We start from the raw sequence: 27,048 nt of genomic DNA on the forward strand, positions 1-27,048 counted from the left end.
TAAAAGGCCTGTGTATGAAGAGAGCTGGCTACACATTCACACTCATTTTTACCAAAAAGGACTGCATGTTACCCTATCATGCACCAAAAAATGGTGGAGTAAAAAGGCAAACTACAGTAACAGAATAAAGCCCTGGGAGACATTGCTATTCATGGCATGAATATCTAAATACAAAACCTACCTTCTTGTCTCCTTTCCCTTTGGTCGCTTTTTTCTTTTTTTTATCATCCAGCTCTTGGTCGGAAGTGATGGCCGGGTTGTCAATGCCCCCTTTCCAGGTATCAACGGGAGAGAGTAACGGGTCCTCTTCGCTTCCTCTGTGTCTTCCTTTCCGCTTCCACTCCTTTCCACCTGTGGTGAACGCCTCCTCGTCACTGGCGTCAGAATGAGTCCGCCGGTACGAGTACGATTTGGCCTTGCTGAACAGAGTCTTTGACCTGTACTTGTACTTAGAGGGCCTCCTCTCCGTCTGACCCCTTGACGCTCTGTCTGAGATGCCGTTCTCCTCGTCTCCCTGCGCATTGGTGAACAGGTTTCGGCTTTTCATGATTTGGTTCTGACTGTCGTCTGGAACCGCGTAAATGTCATTGGCAAAGTCTTTGGGTTTGAAGATGGTGTCAACCGGTTCAGCATAGTTATCAGAAGGGTCCAGATCCTCAGGGTGTGCCAGGGGGACACGAGAGGTTTGCTTCTTGGGGTTCGTTTTGATGCCAGCTTCAATAGTTTTCAATAGGTTTGGGTCCAGTTTCTTGGGTAAAGCTGGCTTGGGCCTTATTGGAGGAGGAGGCACTTTATGGTTGCGCTCGTGGTCATGACAGTTAAGTGGGGTACTGTGTATGGGATACTCGTTCCCTTCATTGTCCAAACGACACTTTGGCAAAAGTTGCACGTCATCTCCAATGGGGCTATACGGTGGTGGAGCTTCAGTATCGTCCTCTGAATCCGGATAGCAGCTATAGGCTGGCGAGTTTCCACGTGGCGAATGGATGAAAACATCTTCACACTGTTGACTTGCCTCCCTGGTGCTCTCTACCAAGTAGGAGTTCTCAATCGAGGTCTTTTTCTCTAAAACATCACAAAAGAATGGCGTAAAAACCTCTGTTTGCCGGTGGTACTGAGACAGTGAATACAAAGCAGTAAATTTAGCGGAAATCTCTGTGGCAATGTGCTCTCCTTCTGTCATTAACTCTTTGATGGCCTCATTCTCAAAGAAATCCGCTTGGCTGTCTGTGACCGCTACCAGTTGTACAGGAATGGTGTCCTGAACCTCTGAAAGGAACGCGCGCAGCATTCCCATGGAGGCCTTTCGCCTGGCAGAGTAAACCAAGATGTACCCGTGAACCAGCTCGTCTTTCCGTACCCCGATGGAGGAGTGGTACGATAATATGGTTATCTGTATCCGCCTCCGTTTCTCGCCAATGATTTTGTCAAGCATCAGTGAGTTCTTTTGGCCGGGCTGAGCAGCACTGCATGTGCGGGATTCCAAAAAGGGAGAAAGAATTAGGTCCACGCTGAAGGGATCCCCACACATGGCACACATTACGATCCTCAAGTCAGCTTCCGAAAGGTCTTTTACAATGGGAACCGGGTTAGCAATGTCGGAATTGTGCTTGACAGATTCCAGTACTCCCCTCAGTGCTTGTTTTATTTGAGTCTCGTTAAACTTGCGTGGGTATGTGCCAGCAGGTACGTCAACAAAGGGGCACTGCAGCTTATTTGCTAGCTGCTGCCCTTGATGCCTCAGAATTGGCAGGTTCTTGACGACGTTCTCCCGTTGGTTAGCTAGAATTAACGTGAATGGAAGGTTCGCCATGTCCTTATCTCTCCTAGCCTGTGCTTCACATCTGATCTTGCCAATGCAGTCCCCCATAAAATTAAGTGATTCAATTGAGCTAAAAACACAGAAGCAACCGTGTGGTTTAAAAGTAGAGGTCCATAACTGACTCGAAAGGTAAACAGAATATGCATCAAGTGCTCTTAGGTCTAATTCATAAATTTTCCCATCCAGTGCAAACTCGTCATCCGTCGACTGAGTCCTTATTTCGTTTGTCATCTCCTGTGCCAGACTGTCTTTGCCGAGGATGAAGAGGTTCACCTTATCAAGGTTAGTTCCATCATGGTACAAGTTCAGACGGCCGAGATTCGACTGGAGGAGGCTGTTGGCAAGTACCTGTTCCACTTTAATGTCCATGCAGTTTTGACCACTTAAACAGGTTTCTTTAGTGGGGTGATAAACAAATCCTATGTGTTTGAGCAGGAGAGATTCTCTGTCAGGGGCAAGCTTCTGTAAAGCTTTGTATCTTGGCTCTTCACCAAGGACAGCATGAATCTCGCTCATTTTATCACTGCTGGGAGTAGCGTTTAGATCCAAGTCATAGAACAGTTCGGCGTGCTCGAAAACCATCTCCTGGAATTCTTCTTTGGCTTTTTCAATGATTTCCCGCTGATGTTTGCGGTATACTTCTACTCGGTCTGTCTCATTTATGAACTTGTAGGCTTCTTCGTCTAACACAAAACACATCACCTCTTCCCAGGACTGACCGGGGGAAATGAACAGTGTTTTCTCGAGGGTTTTCTTGAACTTTTCCTTCATTTCCAATCTCCTTTTCTCAGAAATCAGGTGCTGGACGTGGTTTTGATAAAGTTTTTCTGCTTCCAAAGTGCACAGGAGGTCAAAGGGAACCCTCCTATCATTCATTTTGTCTATATGGTCAGATTGATCCCAGGGGGTCCCGTCAAGCATCACAAACCACAAACTGAAGTCTGGACTTCTTTCTAAAAGCTGCAGAGCTTCTGCCCAGCTTAAGCTTTCAATCTCCTCAAGCTTTGGCAGGATTATATTGAGTGCTCTTGGTAGTGTTTTAAGGTACTCCTCTTTTCTTTTCCGAATGTGCTCCTGCTTGAGCTGCTCTATGTGTTTTGAAAAGGTATTTTTGGCCTTCATAGTACTCTCTAGGTTGATGTAGTCTTCGTAATCAGGGTGGTTTTTCAATTTATTAGTAACTGTTTTCCATGTTGCATGGTAATCCCGCACTGTTTGCACTATAAGCTTCTCAAATTTGTCAGTAGTACAGGCAACAAGTTGCCTGTGTGTTTTGAAGGCATCCAAATAAGGAATTATTTTGGGTTTCCCTCGAGTTTTGTCCAACATTTGAACCAGAGCAGTAAAACAAGTCTCAACATTGATATTAATCCGTGCGGAAGTTTCTACAACCAGTAAGTTTTTCTTGTTGGAGGAAAATGCCTGAACTTCTCGCAGATAATGATCCACACACTCATCGCATTTAGTTGCAGCAATGATAACAGGCTTTTTTGCTTTTGCTACTTGCACGTAGAGGTTATTAATGAACTTAAGCTGTTCGTCAAACTTTCGGGTACATCCTTGGCTAACATCAATGCATAGCACAAAACCATCTATGGTCAGTTTCCCTTCTGGCATTTGCTTTTGCTCAAAGTCCTGCTCCAGGCCAAGCTGGTCCGTGCAAATATACATCAGTTTCTCTGCTGATTGCAGCTTTGAAGATGCTGCCCGCTTTATGTAGGGCTGAAGATTCGTGCTCCGGTGGGGAAGGAAAGTCTGGTCGTCTATGAATTCTGTCTGCTCAATGATATGGTGCCTGCAGTCCACCCCATCCTCCCCGCTCTGTGTTACGTCACCCCAGTACAAAAAGTGGTCATTGTTGACCACACGCCCTCCAAAGTCAATTGTGCTAAGGACAGAGGTATGTTCTGGGTAATATTCATCAGCCTTTGGGCGGACATACCGGTTGCACAAGCAAGACTTCCCCACTCCACAGTTGCCTTTATCCTTCTCAGTCCCAGATAATCCTACCACGCTAATGGTATATGCTGGGGGACGTGGCTCCTTATTTTTTGCCATCATCACTCCCCTCTCATCCTTCTGAACTCATTTAGCCAGCGGAGCGTATTTCTCATTCTCACCAAGTTCCAACCGGTACCCAAAGTATCCCTTTAGAAACCTAGCAGATGTCCTCCTACGCCTCGGACGTCCTCCGTTGCTTCACTAACTGTGATCCTCATGTACGGCAGCTCAGCATTTTTCTGCAAGGAGTGAAGCAGATAAACAGGTAGTTATGATTTTGGACAATTCAAACTATTTTTAAACATCTGCTAATTGAGCTAATGTAAAAATCTACATCATTAATGTAACATTCTAGATATATTGCATCTAAAAAGAAAACCATACATGCCGATTATCTTCCAAATCTCATTTAAATAGCCCACACACTTTACCGCTATAAATATTATATGTATAAATCTGATCATACTTGAGCATATACTCAGACAAGTATACACATATGAATAATAGGAGTTACATGAAATTGACCAGTGTGTAGAAACCTTGTTAGTATGGTAATGAAAAGTACGTAAGTAATTTCCGCACCTCCACAACCTGGCCCCAGTGAGCGTATGAAGATTCAGCTCCCCCCACAGGTAATAAGGACTCGCACGGAGAGGATTCAACCACCTAAAGAAAAACAAAACCAAGGAAATTACATACTATATAAATTACATGGGTGACTGTCATGTAAACTGTACTATGCCATATTAAATATGAATGTTATGCTTGCTGACCTTTCTAACTGGAGACCATTCATCACCTCTGAGTTGTAATAATGTCTGTGTACGGAGTGTGCATCGTTCTTTCATACGGATGGTGCTGAAGGAGTGGGCCTCACATTGTACGGCAAAGTGCTAGTTTATAATACAACAAGAGTTAATCTCTCTTCTTAACCCGTAATCCCATCAGTCCAGAAAAGATTACGTGCCCAAAAATAAAACTCATTGCGGCTTGTAGCCATGAACAACAGACTGAGCACGGACAGCTCAAGATCCTCTTTCACTGCTTTGTCACAACTTCTAGAATTTAGCACTTTGAGTTGTCAAGTGCCCAAGTTAAAAAAAAAAACAAAAAAAAAAACAACAGTTTAGCCATGGCGTAATGAAATAAGAAACCTAAACCCTTACTCGCCAATATGCGCAGAAATACAGTGAGAGAAGAGCTAGGGTACTGGTAATGCAGGCTTTGATGCGAGAGCTATAGATACGTGCGACAGGCATTTTAACCCCCTATGTGACAGGCACTAGCACAAAAAAAATAAAGTTTTTCAGGACATTCAGTGTCTGAATTCAGTGCTAAAGATGAAATTGGATACAAAGCTTTGCTTCTAATTAATGTTTACTAAGCTCTGACTGTTGTCTAAATAGAGAGGGGGGGGGGGGTAGAAGGGAATAAAAAAAAAAACTATGTTAAACCATCATATTAAATGGTCTGCAAAGATTAATAACTGAAGCATGCTATTCCATACAGCAATAAAATGCCAACATGAATATGGCTTTCAACTTAAACTGCTGCTAAATGGCAGAACAGAAACCCATCAGCCACAAATAGAAAAACAAAGTGGATGTTGGATGCAAAATGTTATTCCAGGAGGGAAGGAGACGCCTCAACAAAAAAGGACATGCAGTCAAAAAACGTGAAGCAATTACAGCAAAATTCCATGTCTGGGGAAATAAAAAAATCTACTCCGAAGAAAATCGCTGCACGGTAAACTGGTGCAGAGTATCTATCTTTACATACCACAAACACCCTATCCAGAAAGAATAAATAGAGTCAAGTTTACCTCAAAACACCATAATGTTGGCGAAAAGGCCACGATTACCGTTACGGCCTTTTAACACACATCCCTAAATGGGTGTCACTTCACAACAAAGGGTGCAGACTGATATTTGGAGGGGGTTGCATGCTTGAGGGGGGGGGTCAGTAGTGGCAGCCTGGAAATATATTATTGGTCGGCTTCCATCTCCAAGTTCTCTACACAGGAGAAATGTTCAGTACCCAATGTCGCTTTTAATTGTGGAAACTCATTTCAGGAAGGCGGGGGAAATGTGGATTTGAAATGCAACTTTAGGATGAATAAAATAAATGAGAAACACTATTAACTATTATCATTTATTTAAATGGCGCCAACATATTCTGCAGTGCCGTACAATGGGGGTACAGAGTGATTATACATTACAAAGAGAATGACATGCCAAATAAGGAGAAACTAGAGGTTACTTAGGAAGGACAAATACACATTGCATTCATCCATTAACTATTAGGTGATTCTAATGATGACAGATAGGATTTTAGGATTTTTTTTTATTTAACATAACACCCAACAGCTTAGCGCAGGTGTCGGCAACTCCAGTCCTCAAGGGCCACCAATAGGTGAGGTTTTAAAGTACAGCGGCTCAGTGAGTAAAGACACTGACTGTCACGGAGTTTGTAGCAGGGGAACTTTGTTCAATTCCTGGTGTCGGCTCCTTGCCACCTTGAGCAAGTCACTTTATCTCCCTGTGCCTCAGGCACCAAAAACATTGATTGTAAGCTCCACGGGGCAGGGACTGTGTCTGTAAAAAGTCTCTGTAAAGCGCTTAGTAAAAATAGCAGCGCTATACAAGAACATGCTATTATTATTGTTGCTGGTGCAGTCTTCAACAGAGCCACCTGTGCTGAAGCAGGGATATCCTTAAAACCTAACCTATTCGTGACCCTTGAGGACTGGGTTGCTCATCCCTGGCTTAGCAAGACCATACAAATGTAGAACGCTGAATAATGTGACATTTTCTATTTGTCTTATTTTCTGTAACGCTCAGTTCTTCAATAGAAATACTATTTAAAGTCAAAGGTAAAAGCTGCCAGCTCATTTGCATGTCAGCTGCAGCAATCACGCATGTAACCTGTCCAGCACTGAATGGTGAATTCTAATCCCAAGTTTTATTGGACTCACAATGCACGAAATCAAAATCCGCCTGCAAATTGCCTTTAGGGCTTTAATTCTGCCTTTTAGGTGCAGACAATACACATACTGCGCTTAGTCTCCAAAAGCCAGCAGAAATCTGCCCAGCACCTACAATGGGGCTTTTCTTCCTGCTCTGAGCTATTTGTAAGGATCATTTAAGTAGCCTGTATGAATTGCCAGACAGCAATTCATAGCACTAGCTTGGATCGATCACAGCACTTGGCAAGGTAACCAACACCTTCTCTTCCATGAGGGAAATGTTTTGCCCCTTCGATGCCCAATATTCTAACTTGGAACAGCAAATGACACAGAATGCCCAATGCATACAGGGAGCCAGTGGCTTACAGAGCATAGTATTCTGCAAATAGGTTAATGCCATGAGTTTTTGAGAATCCCAGCCATTAACCGTTTGACATCTGCAATGTCTGATGTAGAACTCGAGATGACTAATGGCTTCAATGCCTGCTTTTTACTATGCTGAATACGTTTAAGCCTGGACATTTAAAGTGAAAGAAAAATATCAACTTATAATGTGGGAACATTTATAAAGGGCTTTTTTTTTAGTGTGTGTTTAACATTTATTGGTATGATGAAGAAAAGTCCAGCATTACCACACCAGACAAAATACAGTGTGTCATCACACAAACTTCAATACACATCCACGGCTTCACAAGATTTGTGACCAGCTGTGTCGTGTTTGGCAAAACACCGACACAAATCAGTGAATAACTGTTCTAAATAAAAAGTATCTGAAACAGCCTCCCTACAGCATTCCTGAGCACACTCCCGGTGATCATGGCACAGGATTATACACCGTTAAAATGAGAAACATATGCCAGGTTGGAATATTTCACACACACAATATGACTTAATCAGACGCACAACAATCGAAGAGGATTTTAAAGCAGGTCTGGGGTACAATTACGCAAAGAACACTCATGTATGTCCTTTATAAAGGTATCAGAACCTACAATAAACACCAACATTTTCTATACCAAAGCACTTTGCACTCTTCAGGTGACTTGATTTACCCAAACAAATTCCTTAAAGTGCAGGTCTCCTCTAGCATAGAGGTACAACACACAGCTCGACTGACAAGTACACAATGCAATGCTTCATTTATTGTAACAGCCAAAAACAGAGGAGAAACAACGTTTCATGTCCCATCAGGTGATGAAAGGTCCATATGGGCCCTGAAACACTGTTTCTCCTCTGTTCTTGGCTGTCACATTAAAGCTGCAGTTCAGTCTTTTTTTTTTTTTTTTTTTTTTTTTTTTTTTTTTACTTCAATAGTTTCATGTGTGCAATCTCTAATTACCTAAAGAACTGTATAGCTGTCAGTCAATCCATCCTCCATGTATTGATAGGCGAAATTTGGTGACATAATTAGAGCTGGCATATGTTTTTATTTGCTTCTGTCAGTCAGTGGAAGCTCATGAATATTCATGAGCACTCCTGCACTGACATGTGCTAGAGGGAGGGCAGGGCTGACAAAGGGGTGTGCCAGAGCTTGTGACAGGACATGAAGGGGCAGTGCCTTAGCAAATGGCTATTAAAATAGAATACAAGAAAATTGGTCTTTCAACGTTTTTTTAAAAACAGAAAATGCTAAAAGTATTTTTTCTTACTACAGAACTGATTTATTTAAAAAAACACACATGCAGGATATTGACTGAACTGCAGCTTTAAATGAAGAATTGCATTGTGAACTTGTGTGTAGCGCTCGATGTTGTACCTCTGTCCTAGAGGAGACCTGCACTTGGAGGAATTTGTTTGTCTATGTTGTGTTGGCTGTACAAGCGGGATTCTCTTCGCCTGAAACTGTTTCTGCACCTTGAAACAGGACTTTAGCTACCACTGGGTGGAAATGTGAAAGTACATTCCCTGTAACTCTAGGAAATCCTCATGGGAACACTCCGTGCAATACCAGAGATGTCTTTTACATTACAGTTGATAGAGAAAACAGGCAGATTAAATGGGTCAGACAGTTTGCCCAGAAGACAAAAACATAGCCAAGGAGTCAATCAGTTAAAATGCCTTTTTAAGAAGTCTGTTCCTAACCTAAATTGTAAAAGGAAGGGCCCAGTGATAATTTGAAGTCATCTGGGTTAAATGCTAGAAAAACTATGAGAAAAAAAAATGACAGGAATTTAAATAGCATCCACAATCACAGCTCATAATACAGCATGTCTGAGATGGCTCCGGCACAACCATTCTACGCAGCCTTGACATTCAAGCAGGCACAGCTGTACGAGCACAGGCGCATAGGAGTAAATGTCACATGTACACCGCTGGCAGCTTTAGTGCCATGAAAATATGCACTTCAATGCCAGGTGGGCAGCACAAGCCATTGATATCATTCCAATTAGCAATCAATCCTCGGCACAGGAAGGTAACTTCCTTTTTGAAGCTCAGGAGTCTAGCCAAAAGTGTACATGCTCAGTATAAATATATGGTACACTGCAAAAATGTACATGTATTTCTTTGTCCATGTCTTGGATATATATATTAGTCTGGCTGCAAATAATATGAATCAACTATGCAAAGCCTCTTGTACTCAGAAAGAAGAGTAACATCTTACTGGCTTTCGCTGGAGTTCCTAGTACCGTAGAAGTCTTCCTAAACTACAGGCATACCCCGCATTAACGTACGCAATGTATGTAAAGCGAAAATGTACTTCAAGTGAAGCACTGCCTTTTCCCCACTTATTGATGCATGTACTGTACTGCAATCGTCATATAGGTGCATAACTAATGTAAATAAGGCATATGTAACAGGCTCTATAGTCTCCCCGCTTCGGTACAGGTAGGGAGTCGGTATTGCTGTTCAGGACGTGCTGACAGGCGCATGCGCGAGCTGCCGTTTGCCTATTGAGCGATATGTCCTTACTCGCGAGTGTACTTAAAGTGAGTGTCCTTAAACCGGGGTATGCCTGTAGTTAGTGCCAGATGTATCTCTCCAAGGGCAGTGTGAGACCTGTTACCAGTCAGGCAAACTACTATATCTGCAGGAAGGTCACATCATCCAAAATAGTATTGGGGCAGTTACCTTTAGCTTGTGATGTCATTTATATCAAAGGGTGAAGAGAGCTGAAATCCATTACTATTGCTTGCAACTGGAACACACACACCTGTACATGACATTGTATGAACCGGTGTCAGATTTCCAGCATTATAAAAGATATCACATATCAAACACCGCTGCCTTCATTTCCAACCAATGCATGACTGTCTGCTTAGCACTGAAAGGGTTAAGAAAACCACTCATAGTTTGGCTTTAGTTTTATACAGCACCGATAGTGCAGATAGTGCCTCCCCTATCCCCAATTTTAGAAACGGGTATATTCAGATTAATCAATATTAACGCAACAAATAATAATAATGTCATATGGACATTTAAATACGAAGGTGGGAGCAGGATGGTTCATAGCACCAGACTATATGGCACAAATGCCTTCAAAATGTATTGCAGGCACCTCTGGGGCTCAAAGGGTTATGGTTTTTTTGTGTTTTGTTTTACAAAAGCAAAAGGGGTTCTTTTCTTTCAGAAATGGTAGAGATAATCTCTCATGTCAATAAATGCAAACACTACATTCCCAGCAATAATTTCCACCTTTTTCCACCATTCAGACAGCTACTGATCTGCACGTCAAAAGCATAATAAACTTCACGGAGCTTCTTTAACGGTGATAATAAATTAGCTTTATAGGCCGTAAAAATATATCAGCGAGAATATCTTGTGGCAGAGAGGCTATAAACTAGCAGGTCACAAAATCTCAGTGCATAAATACATATATATATATATATATATATATATATATATATATAATAGAAGGTTATTTGAAAGACTTTTGCAGTAATTTACATTTGAAGTCAATAAAAGTTCCAACTGAATAGTTTAGAAAACACCTCACAAACATCATGAAATTAACACAAAATCTACATTTTATACAGTAAAAGTAACATGTGAGAAGTCTTTATATTCTTTCACACTTGAGATGCATTGTGAGCCCTTATGGCAGCAACAGGGTTAAAAAATAGTAACAGAAGCATACGGTGGTTTGAGGACTGAGGCATTAACACTCAAATCCCAAAGACGCAGAGGTATTGGGCACGTTCCTAAGAAAATCATCAACATGGCCATTTTTAAGAGACCCCACAAAGCTGTTTTTACATCAATATTCATCCCAAATTAAAAATGCCGAGGAGCTCCTCAATGACACAATCAGGATGAAATGCAGAAGTAAAAAGGTAATTGTGGACTAAGCAACAAAATTGTACTTGGGCATTATTATATAGGCAGAAGATGAGTATAAGGACACATCACTACCTCCACCCTATAATTAAACCTGCTAACCCCACTGCCCACCCAAAATCCACTGTGTTACTCATCTATTTCATCATACACGAGGAACCTTCAATGACTATCACCAACTAGTGCTTTGAGACTATTGCAGGAACATTTTCAAGGCTATAGCCCGGTCTGCAGATTGTGGATTTGTGCAGTGACTGGTGTTGGAGAAAAAAAAGATGGCTCCTTCACTGGCAATGTGTAGCAGCCTGCTCCAGCCCTGATTGTATTAACCGGCTCGCTGTCAGATTGGCACCAAAGGGGTTAATCATTTATTGTGCTTTGTGTATCAAAGCAATTGACCAAAGCCCAGCAGGTTTCTAAAACACTAAATATTACCACCCGACGAGAAAATGTCTCATCATGCAGATCCTTAATGACAAAGCCTTGTGCAATCAAGTCATGTTTATTCCTGGAAATCTATTCTTTGAGAGTGGCTCGGCTGGAAATAATATGAAATATTTGAAGGATGATTATTAAGGTTGAGGGAAAGCAATGTGTGTAACAAAAAAAATACATATTGTGATGGGTGAAGACAAGAGTCAAATGAAAAAGGATAAAGGCTCCATCAAGAGATCCCACCAGGCCTTTCAAATACAACACTTTCCTTTATTTAAAACACGCTGGAGATGGGTCACAGCCTAAGCATTCGCCCAACTAACACTATACGTAGATTTTTCTAAACATTTATATCACAGGGCTCAATTTTCCCCAGCCTGCTCCAGTCTCCCCCAAATACACAAAGCCCTTTGGGTTTAAAAGGGGCAGTCCCAAGTAACAGGGAATAAACAAAATATATAATATATATATATATATATATATATATATAAAATATATATATATATATATATATATATATATATATATATATTGTTTATTCCCTGTATATATAAAACACACATATACATATACATATATATATATATATATATATATATATATATATAACACATGGGGAGATATCACACAAGTAAAAACAATGTTTCTTTAAAACAATTGTCTGTTAGGAAAATGCAGTCATACTTGAGGGGATTTTATGTAACTTAATTCCTGTGTAATAAGTATTCGTTTTTATTTTGAAAGGGTCCTGCAGAAATGTATGCTCAGAAGTTACATACTGCACTTTTTTCTAATTACTGCATCATGATTACTTTGCAAAGTATCTTGTAGCTATAGATGTAGATTCTAGAGATATACAGTCTCATCACAAAAGATTTGATCAAGATTGTAAAAACCATCCAACGCATGGGAGTAAATAAATAGATTTAAAAGGACTTCCGGGAGGAACGCCCACCAAGGAGGCTGCTTAACTGTACAGCTCCTGGCATCTTCCTTTCCTGACTACTGCAGGGATACATCTAAAGTGCCAAAATGCAGGACACACGGAAGTCTGTCTGAAAAGGTTCACGTCAAGATGGGATCTTCCCCGGAGGTTTACTTTTTAAAAGGTTGCAGCCTACCGTGTGGCTGTGATCATCGTTACATTGATGTAGGCCAGGGGTGGCTGAAGCCAGTCTTCAAGGGCTACAAAAAAGGTCTTCACAATATCCCTGCTTCAGCACAGGTGGCTCATTCGAAGACTGACCCACCTGTGCTGAAGCAGGGATATCCTAAAAACCTGACCAGCTGGTGGCCCTTGAGGACTGGAGTTGGCAACCCCTGGTGAAGACCGCAGTGTGTGTCTGATAGACCTGTTATGTCTGAAAGCCAGTAGAAATATGAACATTACTGACGAAATGTTTTAAAACTACCTTTGGTACCAGCAACTATGGCATTAGCGAGCCAAGATGCAAGCTCTGACGGGCTAATCGGAGTAGAAAGAGGCTCAGGCTTGGGATGAATTTACGCTCTAAAAGGCAGAGGTGGTTTCATTGATAAACAATTAGCCAACCAGATACTACAGGCCATCTTGCCATCCAATATCTCAAAACAAGGAGATGGCTGAAATACAAAATTGTATGCAGCAGCAAACCATGATCCCGGTCCAAAAGTGGATGGAGAACAAAACTAAACTGCACTTGCTGCAAGTACAAAACCCTCTTACAGTTTGCAGGTGCAGATTGCGAGAACAGACTCAGCGACAAGAACATTAGTAATAACAAATCCAAAGACTACTCAAAACAATAAAATCAACTGCAACACTCTCCAATATTTGCTAAGAAGTCAGAAAACTGGCCGGAGATTAAAAAAATATCACTTTCTCCAGCATCCTCCAACAACTGGAGATGGAGGCCAATCCCTCAGATCCCACGTATTGAGAGGCTGATGTTTCAGTAGCTTGCAGGAGAAAGATAGCAATCTTATGTGGATCACCAACTTATTATTTTCTCCAAAATGTTTAGTTGGGGCAACCACTGGAGTAACTGAACTCCCTTTTAGCTGGTTGGAAGATGGCTATTTTATTTGAGTGTCTTGCTTTAATATTAAACTACTTTACCCTTACAGGAGATCCATAAAGTTAACATTTCTTTTGAACAAATCTCCCAAGCAGAGAAAATATTATTTTAGTGTTAAATCTTCTCTATCAGAGCTTTATCAGCTAAACCTTAAAATAAAGAGACCTTTAGTAAAAATTTTAGGGGTGCGTATATATTTAGAATCGATTTGGTAAAATGTAATAAGTGATGATACCATTTACTTCTGCTAACACCTCCTCCTCTATTGTCCTCTCTGTGGGGGTACCCCAGGGCTCTGTCCTGGGACCTCTTCTCTTTTCTCTGTACACACTTTCTGTAGGTGACCTAATCACATCTCTTGGGTTCAAATATCAACTCTAGGCTGACGAGACAAATTTACTTTTCGACCCCTGACCTTACACCTGCTGTAAAGACCAAAGTTTCTGAATGTCTCTTTGCGATATCATCCTGGATGTCCCTCCGCTGAGTTAAACTTAGCATGGCAAAAACAGAGCACATCATACTTCCTCCCAAACCTGGACCCCCTTCCTTCTCCCACATTAGCTGGAAGCTCAATCATACACCCAGTAGCGCAAGCAGGATGCTTAGGGGTCACACTCTACTCCTCTCTCACATTCAAAACGTATCTAAAACCTGTCGCTTTTTCCTTTGCAATATTACAAAGATTCGCCCTTTCCTCTGTTGCTCGATTGCTAAAACTGACTCAGGCCCTCATTCTCTCCTGTCAAGATTACTGTAACCTCCTGCTGTCCGGCCTTCCCTGCCTCTCACCTGTCTCCCCTACAATCTATCCTAAATGCTGCTGCCAGAATCACTCTACTGTTTCTTAAATCTGTCTCAGCGTCTCCCCTGCTGAAATCTGTCTTCCTGGCTTCCTATCAAATCCCGTATCACACATTCAATTCTCCTCCTCACTTTTAAAGCTTTACACTCTTCTGCCCCTCCATCTCAGCCCTAATTTCTCGCTATGCACCATCCCAACACTTGCGTTTCGCTCAAGGATGTCCTCGCTCTACCCCCTTTGTATCTAAAGCCCTCTCCCACCTTAAACCTTTCTCACTGACTGCCCCACACCTCTGGAATGTCCTTCCCCTCAACACCCGGCTAGCACCTTCTCTATCCACCTTTAGGACCCACCTGCTTAAGGAAGCATATGAGTAGCTCCGTGGCTAACACTATAACCTGATACATAAAGCTTGGCCCCTTGCAGACGCACTTACCAGAACGCCCTCCTACTGTATCTGTATGTTCCTCCTACCAATTAGATTGTAAGCTCTTCAGAGCAGGGACTCCTTTTCCTAAATGTTACTTTTATGTCTGAAGCACTTATTCCCATGATCTGTTATTTTTATTATTTGGTATTTAAATGATTGTCACGTGTATTACTGCTGTGAAGCGCTATGTTCATTAATGGCGCTATATAAATAAAGACAGACATACCTACATACATACCTACCTACCGTCCCATTTCTTCATTTGACACTCAATAGGCAAATAAGCTTTAAAAGTTGATTTGTTGGTTGTGTGGGGGTTACTGTTCTAAAAAGATCCGTCAGGTTGATTTGGAGCTAGACCAGGTTTTAATATTGTGCCTTACATGGCATCTTCATTGTTAAATGTTTATCAATTTTCAAAAATCAGTGTAAATCGTCCAATATTTAAATGTTTCCCTCTCCTGTCAAAGCTCTGTCAGTTTCACTACAAGACTCTATACTCGAGTTATTTGGATATATTTTCTTGGACGCTAATGGAGTACATTTCCTATGTCAGATATGCCATTGTATCAGTTATGAGCCTCCTTTAAACGTTTTTGATCGCTTAGGTGCCTATATCGGTGTTGGACATTCAATATGCTAAATAAGCTTCAAACATTATTAGTTTTTGGTTCGTTTATTATAAAAATATAAAAAGGCTACACATTATAATTCTGTCAGTTACTTCAGGTGACATCCGTAGAGCACGGTCAAATGTAATGCATTATTGTTCACGTATCGTTTACTGAAGTGCTGGTGTATTTGTTACGGCAGTGCTGGTGTATTTGTTACTGAAGTGCTGGTGTATTTGTTACTGAAGTGCTGGTGTATTTGTTACTGAAGTGCTGGTGTATTTGTTACTGAAGTGCTGGTGTATTTGTTACTGAAGTGCTGGTGTATTTGTTACGGAAGTGCTGGTGTATTTGTAACGGAAGTGCTGGTGTATTTGTTACTGAAGTGCTGGTGTATTTGTTACTGAAGTGCTGGTGTATTTGTTACTGAAGTGCTGGTGTATTTGTTACGGAAGTGCTGGTGTATTTGTTACTGAAGTGCTGGTGTATTTGTTACTGAAGTGCTGGTGTATTTGTTACGGAAGTGCTGGTGTATTTGTTACTGAAGTGCTGGTGTATTTGTTACTGAAGTGCTGGTGTATTTGTTACGGAAGTGCTGGTGTATTTGTTACGGAAGTGCTGGTGTATTTGTAACGGAAGTGCTGGTGTATTTGTAACGGAAGTGCTGGTGTATTTGTTACTGAAGTGCTGGTGTATTTGTTACTGAAGTGCTGGTGTATTTGTTACTGAAGTGCTGGTGTATTTGTTACTGAAGTGCTGGTGTATTTGTTACGGAAGTGCTGGTGTATTTGTTACGGAAGTGCTGGTGTATTTGTAACGGAAGTGCTGGTGTATTTGTTACTGAAGTGCTGGTGTATTTGTTACGGAAGTGCTGGTGTATTTGTTACGGAAGTGCTGGTGTATTTGTTACGGAAGTGCTGGTGTATTTGTTACGGAAGTGCTGGTGTATTTGTTACGGAAGTGCTGGTGTATTTGTTACGGAAGTGCTGGTGTATTTGTTACGGAAGTGCTGGTGTATTTGTTACGGAAGTGCTGGTGTATTTGTTACGGAAGTGCTGGTGTATTTGTTACTGAAGTGCTGGTGTATTTGTTACTGAAGTGCTGGTGTATTTGTTACTGTAGTGCTGGTGTGATGGCATAGAATGGTTTTGTAATGCATTTCTTTTTATACAGATGTGCATGGTGATAAACTTGTGGAGACTATCAATAAATGGATTTAAAAATAATTATGTCTAGATTACGAAAAGAAGTCAGATAACCTATTCAATGTGACAGTGCCATTAAGTCACTTTGGCCCTAGGTGGAACTGCCACTAAAATCCATTACACAGATCACAGGCAATATAGCCCTGAGAGGGCTGCTGGGCGTGGCCACACATTAAGCATGTTACCTTTTTAGCCTCCTCCCATTACAGAAAGTGCCTAAAAGTTCCAGCTGTGCCCACGTTAAGGAATCATGATCTGAGAAATGCCGAATTACTTTTACCCTTTCTATTTAAACCGTGCTACAAAAGCAAACAGGGAACAAAATGAAAACCCACGCTAACACAGCTCTGCTTACGGAGTAAGCGTGTTTACCTAGGAAGAGATTGATGCAATCAATCCAACGATGCAGCAATGGGGGATCATTCAAGTACCAAAAAGGCTTTGCCCAATCAGCATTACTGGTCAATACAGGTCAGGCCTCACGTCCGCTAAATATTATTTTTCAAGACTGTACAAAATTATAAAATGTGCAGCATATTATAAGAATGTGTTTACAAAATAATAACAGTTAATCCTATTTGCACATAATCATATCTGACTGTCCATGAAATATCTGTAAAATGAATGTATAACCTTAGTTCATGTAATGGAACCATTTATTACCATCACTCTTGCTTTTCCTGTCTGACTTGTTACAAAATAATTGTATTTAATTGTAGTTATTATCAAACAGACTGCAAAATATTGTGATGCCCCCTTAAGTGCCTCCTGTGTTTACTTAAAAATATAAATGATGATAAATATACAGGTATTGCTGTTTTAAACCCCCAATCCCCAATCCACACTCATGTGGCTCTCCTGACAGCTATGAACTGTTGTATTTGAGCTTTCCAGACCACAATATTCCCTGGAGCAGACTGTGAATGGGTTACATTTTATGACTTCTTAGCAGTTCCTAGTATATGGCTTCCTGCTTCAAGCCACTGATGTGTGGTACAGATAAGCAGGCCAGGAACCTGCAGTGGAAATTAAGTGAGCCATGCAAGCACTAACGATCTACCTGTGAAACATGGAACTAATTATTACCTAGTGAAAGCGTTCCAAGACAAAATGGCCAGATCGTATTAGATTATTAACTGGTATTTGGTAAACACATGCCTCCTGGATAAATATTTGGAAGTTTTGCAATAAAGAAAAAAAAACAAAAAAGCAAAGATTAGGTATAACTTGAGTTTTGTGAAAATCTGTAATCACTTACCCCCAGGTTCATCAGGTCTCCAACAATGGTTAAAGCACCCAAACAGTGGTACTCTCATTGAGGGAGTTAACAGCCATTCAGGTGTGTTAACCAGTAACGGCGCTTGATGAATCTGGGGGTTCCGATTTATAACTCTTCAGGAGCAGGGATTCTTGTCTCTTAATGTTTATACCAGGGGTCTCAAACTCAGTCCTCAAGGGCCATTAACAGAGCAACCTTTCAGGATATCCCTACTTTGAGCCACCTATGGGTCATGTTTGCATAAAGGGGGATTTTAATTATCCAGACAGACTGGGGCAATGAGAGTAGCATTACAACAAAAGGAAACAGGTTTTTGGGGGTGCTTAAAGACAATTATATGACCCAAATTATTGAGGAACCAACCAGGAGAGGGGCAATGCTGGATTTGGTCATATCAAAAATGTAAAAGTAATAACCAAATGTTCCAGGACTTGAATATTTGTTAACAGTCATAATAACATGGTCTCATTTGAAATAAATTATCAAAAAATAGATTACTTTGGTTCAACAAAGACCTTAAACTTTAGAAAGGCAGATTTTAATAAACTGAGGTCTAATCTAGCAGTAATACAATGGGATGATGTTTTTGCAGGGAAAATGTAGAAGATAAATGGGCAGTCTTTAAAACATTGTTAGAAAAGCATACCTATCAGTGTATACCCTTGGGTAATAAGTATAAAAGAAATAAGTCAAAACCAATGTGGCTAAATAAACAGGTAGGGAAGGAAATGGACATGTAGAGGAAGGCGTTTAGATTCTTTAAGTCAGAAGGGACAGAGACATCGTATCAGAATTATAAGGAAAGTAACAAATTGCAAAAGGGCAATCAAATTAGCAAAAATGGATAATGAAAAAAGGATTGCAATAGAAAGTAAGGTCAACGCTAAAAAGTTCTTTAAGTACCTCAATAACAAAAAAATGAGAAAAGAAAATATAGGACCCTTTCAGTGTGAGATGGGTAGGCAGATTATTAGAGATAAGGAAAAAGATGAGGTATTAAACAAATTCTTTGCCTCTGTGTTTACCAGGGAAGAATCAAGTTCAATAGTAGTGCCGCAGGAGGAAGCCACCACCTCCATATTAATGAACAATTGGTTAACTGAGGAAGAAGTTCATAAGCGACTTGAAAAAATTAAAGTAAATAAGGCACCTGGCCCCGATGGCATACATCCAAGAGTTCTCAAGGAGTTAAGCTCAGTAATAGCAAAACCATTATATTTAATATTCAAGGACTCCATTTCCACAGGCTCAGTACCACAAGACTGGCGTAAAGCAGATGTGGTGCCTATATTTAAAAAGGGAGCTAGATCACAACCGGGAAATTACAGACCTATAAGCCTGACTTCAATAGTAGGGAAACTACTTGAAGGTTTAATACGGGATAATATTCAGGAATACCTAATGGAAAACAAAATTATTAGTAATAGTCAGCATGGATTTATGAAGGATAGATCTTGCCAAACTAACCTTATTTGTTTCTTTGTCGAAGTAAGTAGGAATTTAGACCAGGGTAATGCAGTTGATGTGGTCTACTTAGATTTTGCAAAGGCTTTTGATACGGTTTCACACAAGAGGTTGGTGTACAAAATAAAGAAAATTGGACTCAGTGATAATATATGCACCTGGATTGAAAACTGGTTAAAGGACAGACAACAGAGGGTTGTCATAAATGGAACTTTTTCAGGTTGGGCTAAAGTCGTGAGTGGAGTACCTCAGGGATCGGTACTGGGACCCCTGCTTTTTAACTTGTTTATTAATGACCTTGAGGTTGGGATCAAGAGCAAAGACACCATCTCTGCTGAAGATACTAAATTGTGTAAGGTAATAGAATCAGAGCAGGATGTCATTTCTCTTCAGAAGGACTTGGAGAGACTGGAAACGTGGGCAGGTAAATGGCAATGAGGTTTAATACAGATACATGTAAGGTTATACATTTGGGATGAAAGAAAAAAAAGGTGACTTACAAATTAAATGGAGATATATTGGGGGAATCCTTGATGGAGAAGGATTTGGGAGTGCTTGTAGACTGCAGGCTTAGCAATAGTGCCCAATGTCATGCAGTAGCTGCAAAGGCAAACAAGATCTTATCTTGCATCAAACGGGCAATGGCTGGAAGGGAAGTAAACATAATTATGCCCCTTTACAAAGCACTAGTAAAACCACACCTTGAATATGGAGTACAATTTTGGGCACCAATCCTAAGAAAAGACATTATGGAACTAGAGAGAGTGCAGAGAAGAGCCACCAAATTAATAAAGGGGATGGACATTCTAACTTATGAGGAGAGGCTAGCTAAATTAGATTTATTTACATTAGAAAAAAGGCCTCTGAGAGGGGATATGATAACTATATACAAATATATTTGGGGACAATACAATGATCTTTCAAAAGAACTATTCATCCCACGGGCAGTACTAGGGACTAGGGACCATCCCTTAAGGTTGGAGGAAAGGAAATTTCACCAGCAACAAAGGAAAGGGTTCTTTACAGTAAGGGCAGTTAAAATGTGGAATTCATTACCCATGGAGACTGTGATGGCAGATACAATCGATTTGTTCAAAAAAAGGTTGGACATCTTTTTAGATGGGAAAGGTATACAGGGATATACCAAATAAGTATACATGGGAAGGATGTTGATCCAGGGATTAATCCGATTGACAATTCTTGGAGTCAGGAAGGAATTAATTTTTCCCCTTAATGGGGTTTTTTGTTTGCCTTCCTCTGGATCAATAAGTATAAATATAGGATAAAGTATCTGTTGTCTAAATTTAGCATAGGTTGAACTTGATGGACCTATGTCTTTTTTCAACCTCATCTACTATGTAACTATGTAACTACTATGTAACTATGTAACTATGCAACGTCAAATGGAAGAGGAACTCGCCCCTTTCTTGTTCTGAGCTGTAGCTCAGTTTACAATCCTCCCTAATCATGAGCAAAATCCTTATTGCATTCAAAGAAATAGGCATGTATGGGAGTAACTGGTTTGGCACTAGTTATTCTCACTCTTTGTAGTTCTCTTTTATCATCAAGACCATAAGCAAAGAAAGACATCGAGAGAAAATCTTCAATACAGCGTTATAGGCAACAGTGACTGTCCAGACTTCTTTGTGACCGTCCAGACTTCTCTGTGACTGTGCAGGTACATCAGGAAAAAATTATCTGGGATAAAGAATGGGAGCCACACCGACAGTAAAAGTACAGCTTTTACTATTTAAAATAATAATTTGATCCAACGTACAAGGTTGAGGAAAGTGCATCCAAAAGCAGCAGCAGTAATATTGAAATCAGCATTTTCTACAGCTCACACACAATACCCTGGTGTCTATAGTTTGATGACTAAGGAACATTACATGAATACAAGCAGCTAGTGTCACAACCAAGGACACAACAGAAAGCTTACAAACACATCATTAAAAGAATGGGCTTTCAAACTATGGCATCTACTAAGGATGAAATCCTACTTATTCGGTCACACACAAAAAAAAATAAAAATCTGCCCACAATTTTATTCATGGCTTTTACCTTCTCGCTCTCCCACTGATTGGCGAGATACTTTTTTTTTTAAAGTAGTTCAATTTTGGAGAATGACCCTATATAAAACAGTAACGCTCAGGGCCTCTTAAAAAGGTTCACAATAGTGAATTTTGAAACTGTTGCTTATAAATCAGCTCTGATCACTGCAACATTCCTTCATCCTCCCAGTGTGAGCTTGTAATGAGAGCAGCATGTACCATGTACTCAGGAGGTGTGTGTCCCAAATGCTGCAAATCTGGGATTTAAAAAAATACTGAAAAACACTGAAAGCAAAATAATGTTGTATATTTGATCAATCTGGTGAGGTTTTTGTGCAGCCCTGTCTTGTTACACAGACTACCATCACTACTTTTAAATTATTATTTTTTACACTTGATTTAAATGCTTCATTTTCTGATGCCCGTGCCTGGACGTGTAGGGAGATAGTCAGAATTTAACCCCCCTAAGTGGGTATACAACATGTATTTAAATCTGGTTTGCTGTAAAAATTAAACAAGGAAAGTCATTTTATACCTGGAAATTGACCGTCAAAAAGCAGCTCATAAAACCATGTGGGGAGCAGAACACTTAAAACATCCCTGCTGTAAATCAAGAGCTGCAAAGAGCCCAAGGCTGCTTACAATCAGCACACACGTTACCTGTAATTGATTAGTTATTTTTAATTAGAAACTCTTATGACTTTTGCTCGTTAAAAAGGTGAAGGAGGCCATATTTAAATCTCTTTCTCAAAAGTGAACATGATGTGCTGTATAACAGCTCTTCAAACATCCAGTATGTATAGATATCTAGGTCGACTGCAAGTTATAGTCACAGAAAGCCATTTAAAGTGGCCCAATTGCTCTGTATGAAATGTTGATTTACACAGTGTCCGTGCTGCATCTTAACTCCCAGTAATCACAGCAAGGACCTGCTCACAAAACTGTTATTCAGAGACCAGAGTTTACAAATAACTGGAGGGCCCAAATGCATTGCTGGATTATCTGTCAGTGAATGGGTTAACAGAGCCTCTCCCCTTTCTGTGGGCTCCAAGAAGCAAATATTCTGTGAACATTTCCATCTGGAGAAAAAACAAACCCACCAACATAAGAAGGCCTATATCAAGTTTGAAAGAATGTTGGTAAATTAAAAAGTACAGATTCCCCCCCCCCCCCCCCCCCCTCTTAATGCACCAAGGACCAATGTACAAAGCAATAAAGAAATAAACTTTTTTGCCGTCCATTAAAAATAACAGTCCTCGTGATTTTCTTTGAAAGTGCTTTGTAACTTTGTAATATGTATTCCCTCTGACTATAACCAGCCCCAACATAAAACGTAGAATGTGTGTTATTTGTTATTGTGCTCTCTGTAGCTACTGTTTAGAAGCCAAGCTTGCAATGGTATTAAACATATCCTAAATAATAAAACATGCAAAACTTACAGGCATGAGGAGTCCCTGCCCAAAAGAACAAACAATCTAGTTTCAGTACCTAAGAAGTTGAAAGATAGCGATTTGTTTGAGGGCAGGAGAGGCTGGGGTATTAAAAAAAATTTTTTTAAATAGTTATTCCATTTTTAAGCCTGTCCTTTAATCCCTATTTTATTAAAATGTGCTCCTCTGGCAGCAATAGAGTTAAATATTTGAGAAAGACAGAGAAATCTGTAAAAGGTTGAATCAAAAAAAATATATATATATTTTAAAACAGAGCAGGATAACTTGGGCTTTATAGCAGTGCAGAGATACATTGGTAAATAGATTACGGATTTATTCAGCTTTTACCTACACTATCTGCTTTTTAATACATAGGCCACAAGGTTCACAAAATCGTGTCATTGAGAAATGTTTTGGGGGATTTCCCACACCCCCACCTCCCGCTCTATCTCACAGCGTCCCGCACTTTCACATCTCCTTTGCGGAATTACAGAAGCAGAGGAGAAACTAGATAGTTGCAGACTGGACAGAAACATACCCGGGATGTGGTACCCGAGGAGTGCTACTTCAATGCATTGTGAAGGGATTAAATGCAGGAATTGTACTACTCCCGCAATAACCACACTCGTACAGCTCCCGCCTCTTGGCATTTGTCCCCTGGGAACCACAGGATGCTGCTATGACTTCTGCAAGTCATTAAAATGACTTTCACTTGACCCTTCTGACTTTTTCCTTTTTTGGTGTGCTTGACTACAGTTTTCTGATTGTTCCTTTATCTTGACCAGATTTTGTCTTAGCACCCACTTTTACTATCCTTCAGTTTCTTGAACACCCTTTTTGGGGCCATACCAATTTGCTGGCATCGGGGTACTTTTTTGCTTAAACCACAGCAAAGGGATATAATACAAGACAATTATGTCGTACTCATGTGGACTATTGGCATATATGGGTTGGTAAACTTCCTTTGGGTCATTTTTGTAAACTGAACGTTATTAAGAGTATGATGTATTGCCTTAGTTCATAAAAATCTATTCATCGCACTCAGGCTGCTTTCACTTCCCAGGTGTAAAGCAAAAGCAATTGGGCGTTTTAAAGATAACCACAGTACCAAAACACTGCATTTGCGGTTGCCTGAGGTGGTAACCCCTTTGCTGCCAGTGTTCTGCATTGCATGGCGGCCGGGTCCCTGTGGCAGTAAAGGGAATAAGAAGAATACGTTGTGGCAGTTAAGGGTTTAGGACAGGGTGGGGACTCCAGTCCTCAAGGGCCACTAACAGGTCGGGTTTTTAGGATATCCCTGCTTCAGCACAGGTGGCTCAATCTAAGGCCGAGTCCACGGTCCCTGCTGGCGTGCTGAGGCGCGCTGAGGCGCAGGGAAAGCGGGTGCTTTCCCTGGCCTTGCGGTTGCTTACCGCAAGCGCTCTCAGCAGCCGTCAGCAGCCGTCAGGGGGCGGTCCGGGGGCGGTCCGGGGGCGGGCGCGTCACTGGCCGGGGGCGGGCCAGTGACGTCACGGAGCTGGTTCGCCCTCATTGGGCGAACCGCTCACGTGACCGGCCTGTCTCGCCGGCAAGCGGGGGAATTTTAAATTCCCCCAAGACCTGCGCTTCCGCAAGCGTGCGTAAGCGCAGGTGAGCCCCTACTAAAGCCGCTCTAATTGCGGCTGTAGGGGCTCAGTGCTGAGCGGGAGCGCGCCTCAGCGCGCTTCCGCCAGCAAGCAAGTAACATGGCCGAGGCCTAAGACTGCACCACCTGTGCTGAAGCAGGGATATTCTGAAAACCTGACCTGCTGGTGGCCCTTGAGGACTTAAGTTGCCCACCCCTGGGTTAGGAAGAGTAGTTAAAATATTGTCTGCAATTTCAAATATTATAAAACATGCAATAGAAAACATTAGGCAGTTAATTTGATTTTTTTACATTTGGTCATATTTTGGCAGCGGGAGGCTGGCATTTTCAATATTTTTCTGCCAGAGAGGACCAGCAACTAGTTCCTTAGATGGTAAGCTCTTTGGAAAAAGACTCTTCCCTCGTACTTTTTGCTACCGATCCTGTAGCACTTGATATTATATTTATGTGTTAGTGCTAAATTCAGCACAATGAAACTCAAGACACACCAACTGGTACAGTCAACATCAAAGACATTACGCTTAATAACATCAACACGAAACTGACATTGCAGCTAATTATCATGTACACCCACCCGCTCGCCATCTCCGGCAACTACACCCCAATCTAGGATTAACTACTTCATGACATGCCCAGATGGGTCAGCAGTGCAACCAAGCACAGCAAGTGCTACAATCCAATGCACACTATCACCTATCCCAAAGGTTTCTGGGTGGAATCATTATTGATTTATTTTTCCTTAGACAGCCATGTATGCAATATATCCGACGATTCAAACGCAGCCGAATCAAAAAACACACTATACTACAGATACAACACAAGGAAAGCAGTGTCATACACCACAGGATAACACTGCTCGGCTGGAGCGTACATTATTGACTGCTGATGATTCCCAGGATTGCCCTCTTCCCTAAAATTGATTCCCTTCATCTCTGCGTCCTAGAGGTGGGGGTATATTTCTATACTTTACCGTTACCTGTTGGAACATTACTCTCAGCCCCTCATGGATTGCGACATGCTGCTAACCCCTCTGAGACAGTGAAGGTTTCAAACTTGCCTTGCCGAATATGTTGGCGCAATACAAATAAAGAAATAATCTACAGATGGAGACCCTCAACCAATGTCCCCCACTGTAGGGATGTAAGGGGATGGGGGGTCCTTTACATTTACACACACCTGAGACCCTCTCCATCACTCTTTTAGAATACAGACTTCCGCCACCGTTCCCCTATACAGTATAGTTTTTTTTCATCCTATGCCTGGGGATGTCTATCTTCTGATTCATTCACTTGTGTCACAGGAGTCCCACCTCTCTACCTGTTCTGTAGGGCCTGCACATCCATGTCTCTTTGTCCTGCTGTGTAGCCCCTTCCCTACTGTGGGTCCCTACTGGGTCCCACCACCTCTGTTTTTCTTTCCTCCCCTGTCTCAGGTTAAGGATTCCCCCTTTTATCTCTGTTTGGAGAGCGATTTCCCACTCTCCCCAACTGACGAGGTTGGAGAGACGGGGGCACATAGGACCCCCACAAATTGGACATGGGGGCACATAGGACCCCTACAAATTGGACATGGGGGTACATAGGACCCCCACAAATACATAATATATTGACGGTTGGATCCCTAAAAGAAAAAAAAAGCGGTACTAGTACCCCCAAAGATGAGGCAAGGCGGTGATAGGACCCCCATAAGTGAGGGACAAGGGGAATTACAGCCCTGTGCTCTCCTCATTTAGGGGGTCCCCTGGGTGAGGGGGGGGACAGCCCCCGTCTCTCTGGTAGAGATGCCCATGGGGGTCTTCCCGTGTCTTCGGGGGTCACTCCTCCCGCTGTCAGCCCCGGCCTGGCTCCCTCTCCCAGGCCCACTCTCCTCCTCACCTGTCTCAGTGTCCCAACCGCATCCCCCCCCCTGGGTTTCCTGGTCTATTTCTCCGCCCCCTTCTCCCCCGCTCGGGGTCTCCGCTAGCCCGGCTCCAGCCGCCGTCCTCTGTCTCTCTTCTCAGCTCTCCCGGTAATGGCGGCCGCTTCCTGCACGCGCACGCGCGTGACACCCTCGCCTCGGCCGCGCGCGTTGGCGCGTTCGCGTGAAACTCCTGAACTGCGGCCTACCCCGGGAGCGCGCGGTGACGTCACCGCGTTCCATGCTAGCGTGTGCCCGCCTTACAGGCCCCTCCCCCTCCTGCACACTCCTCCCAAAGCATGATGGGATTTGTAGTCTTTGCCTTGGAACAAGGAAGAAAAAAGAAAAAAAAAGGGGGGGGGTTTTAGCACAAATAAATGACACTGAGAGGAGGTGTGGGAGCTGCTTGTCTGCACCTGTGAATATGATACTTGCCGCAAAGGGTTAAACATGGTATATGTGTAAGTGATGCATTAATTAGGTATACTGTAAAACTCCAATCACATTAACCCCAGAACCACCAGATGGATTAAAATACATAATATCTCATAATATTATTATGACAGCTTGTTATAGTTTTTACTTTGTGTCATTTATTATTTATGATTGTCACGTATTACTGCTGTGAAGTGCTATGCACATTTATGGCTATATAAATAAAGACAGACATACATAACCGAGGACTCCCTGTATACAAC

The 27,048-nt window shown here is 41.7% G+C and overlaps 1 protein-coding gene across 2 annotated transcripts in view; it reads right to left on the minus strand.

Moving 5' to 3' along the window:
• ARHGAP5 (Rho GTPase activating protein 5) overlaps positions 1 to 26,525 on the minus strand; it is a 72,216-nt gene extending 45,691 nt beyond the window's left edge. Inside the window, exons 1-3 of one of the 2 annotated variants that reach the window (XM_075613163.1) lie at positions 26,329 to 26,525; positions 4,406 to 4,489; positions 182 to 4,062 (exon numbers count right to left, since the gene is read on the minus strand). In XM_075613163.1, coding sequence (XP_075469278.1) covers positions 182 to 3,883 — 3,702 coding nt within the window. In that variant the 5' untranslated portion in view covers positions 3,884 to 4,062; positions 4,406 to 4,489; positions 26,329 to 26,525. Of the gene's footprint in view, positions 1 to 181; positions 4,063 to 4,405; positions 4,490 to 4,596; positions 4,682 to 26,328 lie in introns of those variants that run through there. The other variant, XM_075613164.1, reaches the window with a different exon arrangement.
• Between the last annotated feature and the right edge of the window lie 523 nt (positions 26,526 to 27,048).

This window comes from Ascaphus truei, chromosome 9 (genome assembly GCF_040206685.1).
Source record: "Ascaphus truei isolate aAscTru1 chromosome 9, aAscTru1.hap1, whole genome shotgun sequence".
Classification (NCBI taxonomy): domain Eukaryota; kingdom Metazoa; phylum Chordata; class Amphibia; order Anura; family Ascaphidae; genus Ascaphus; species Ascaphus truei.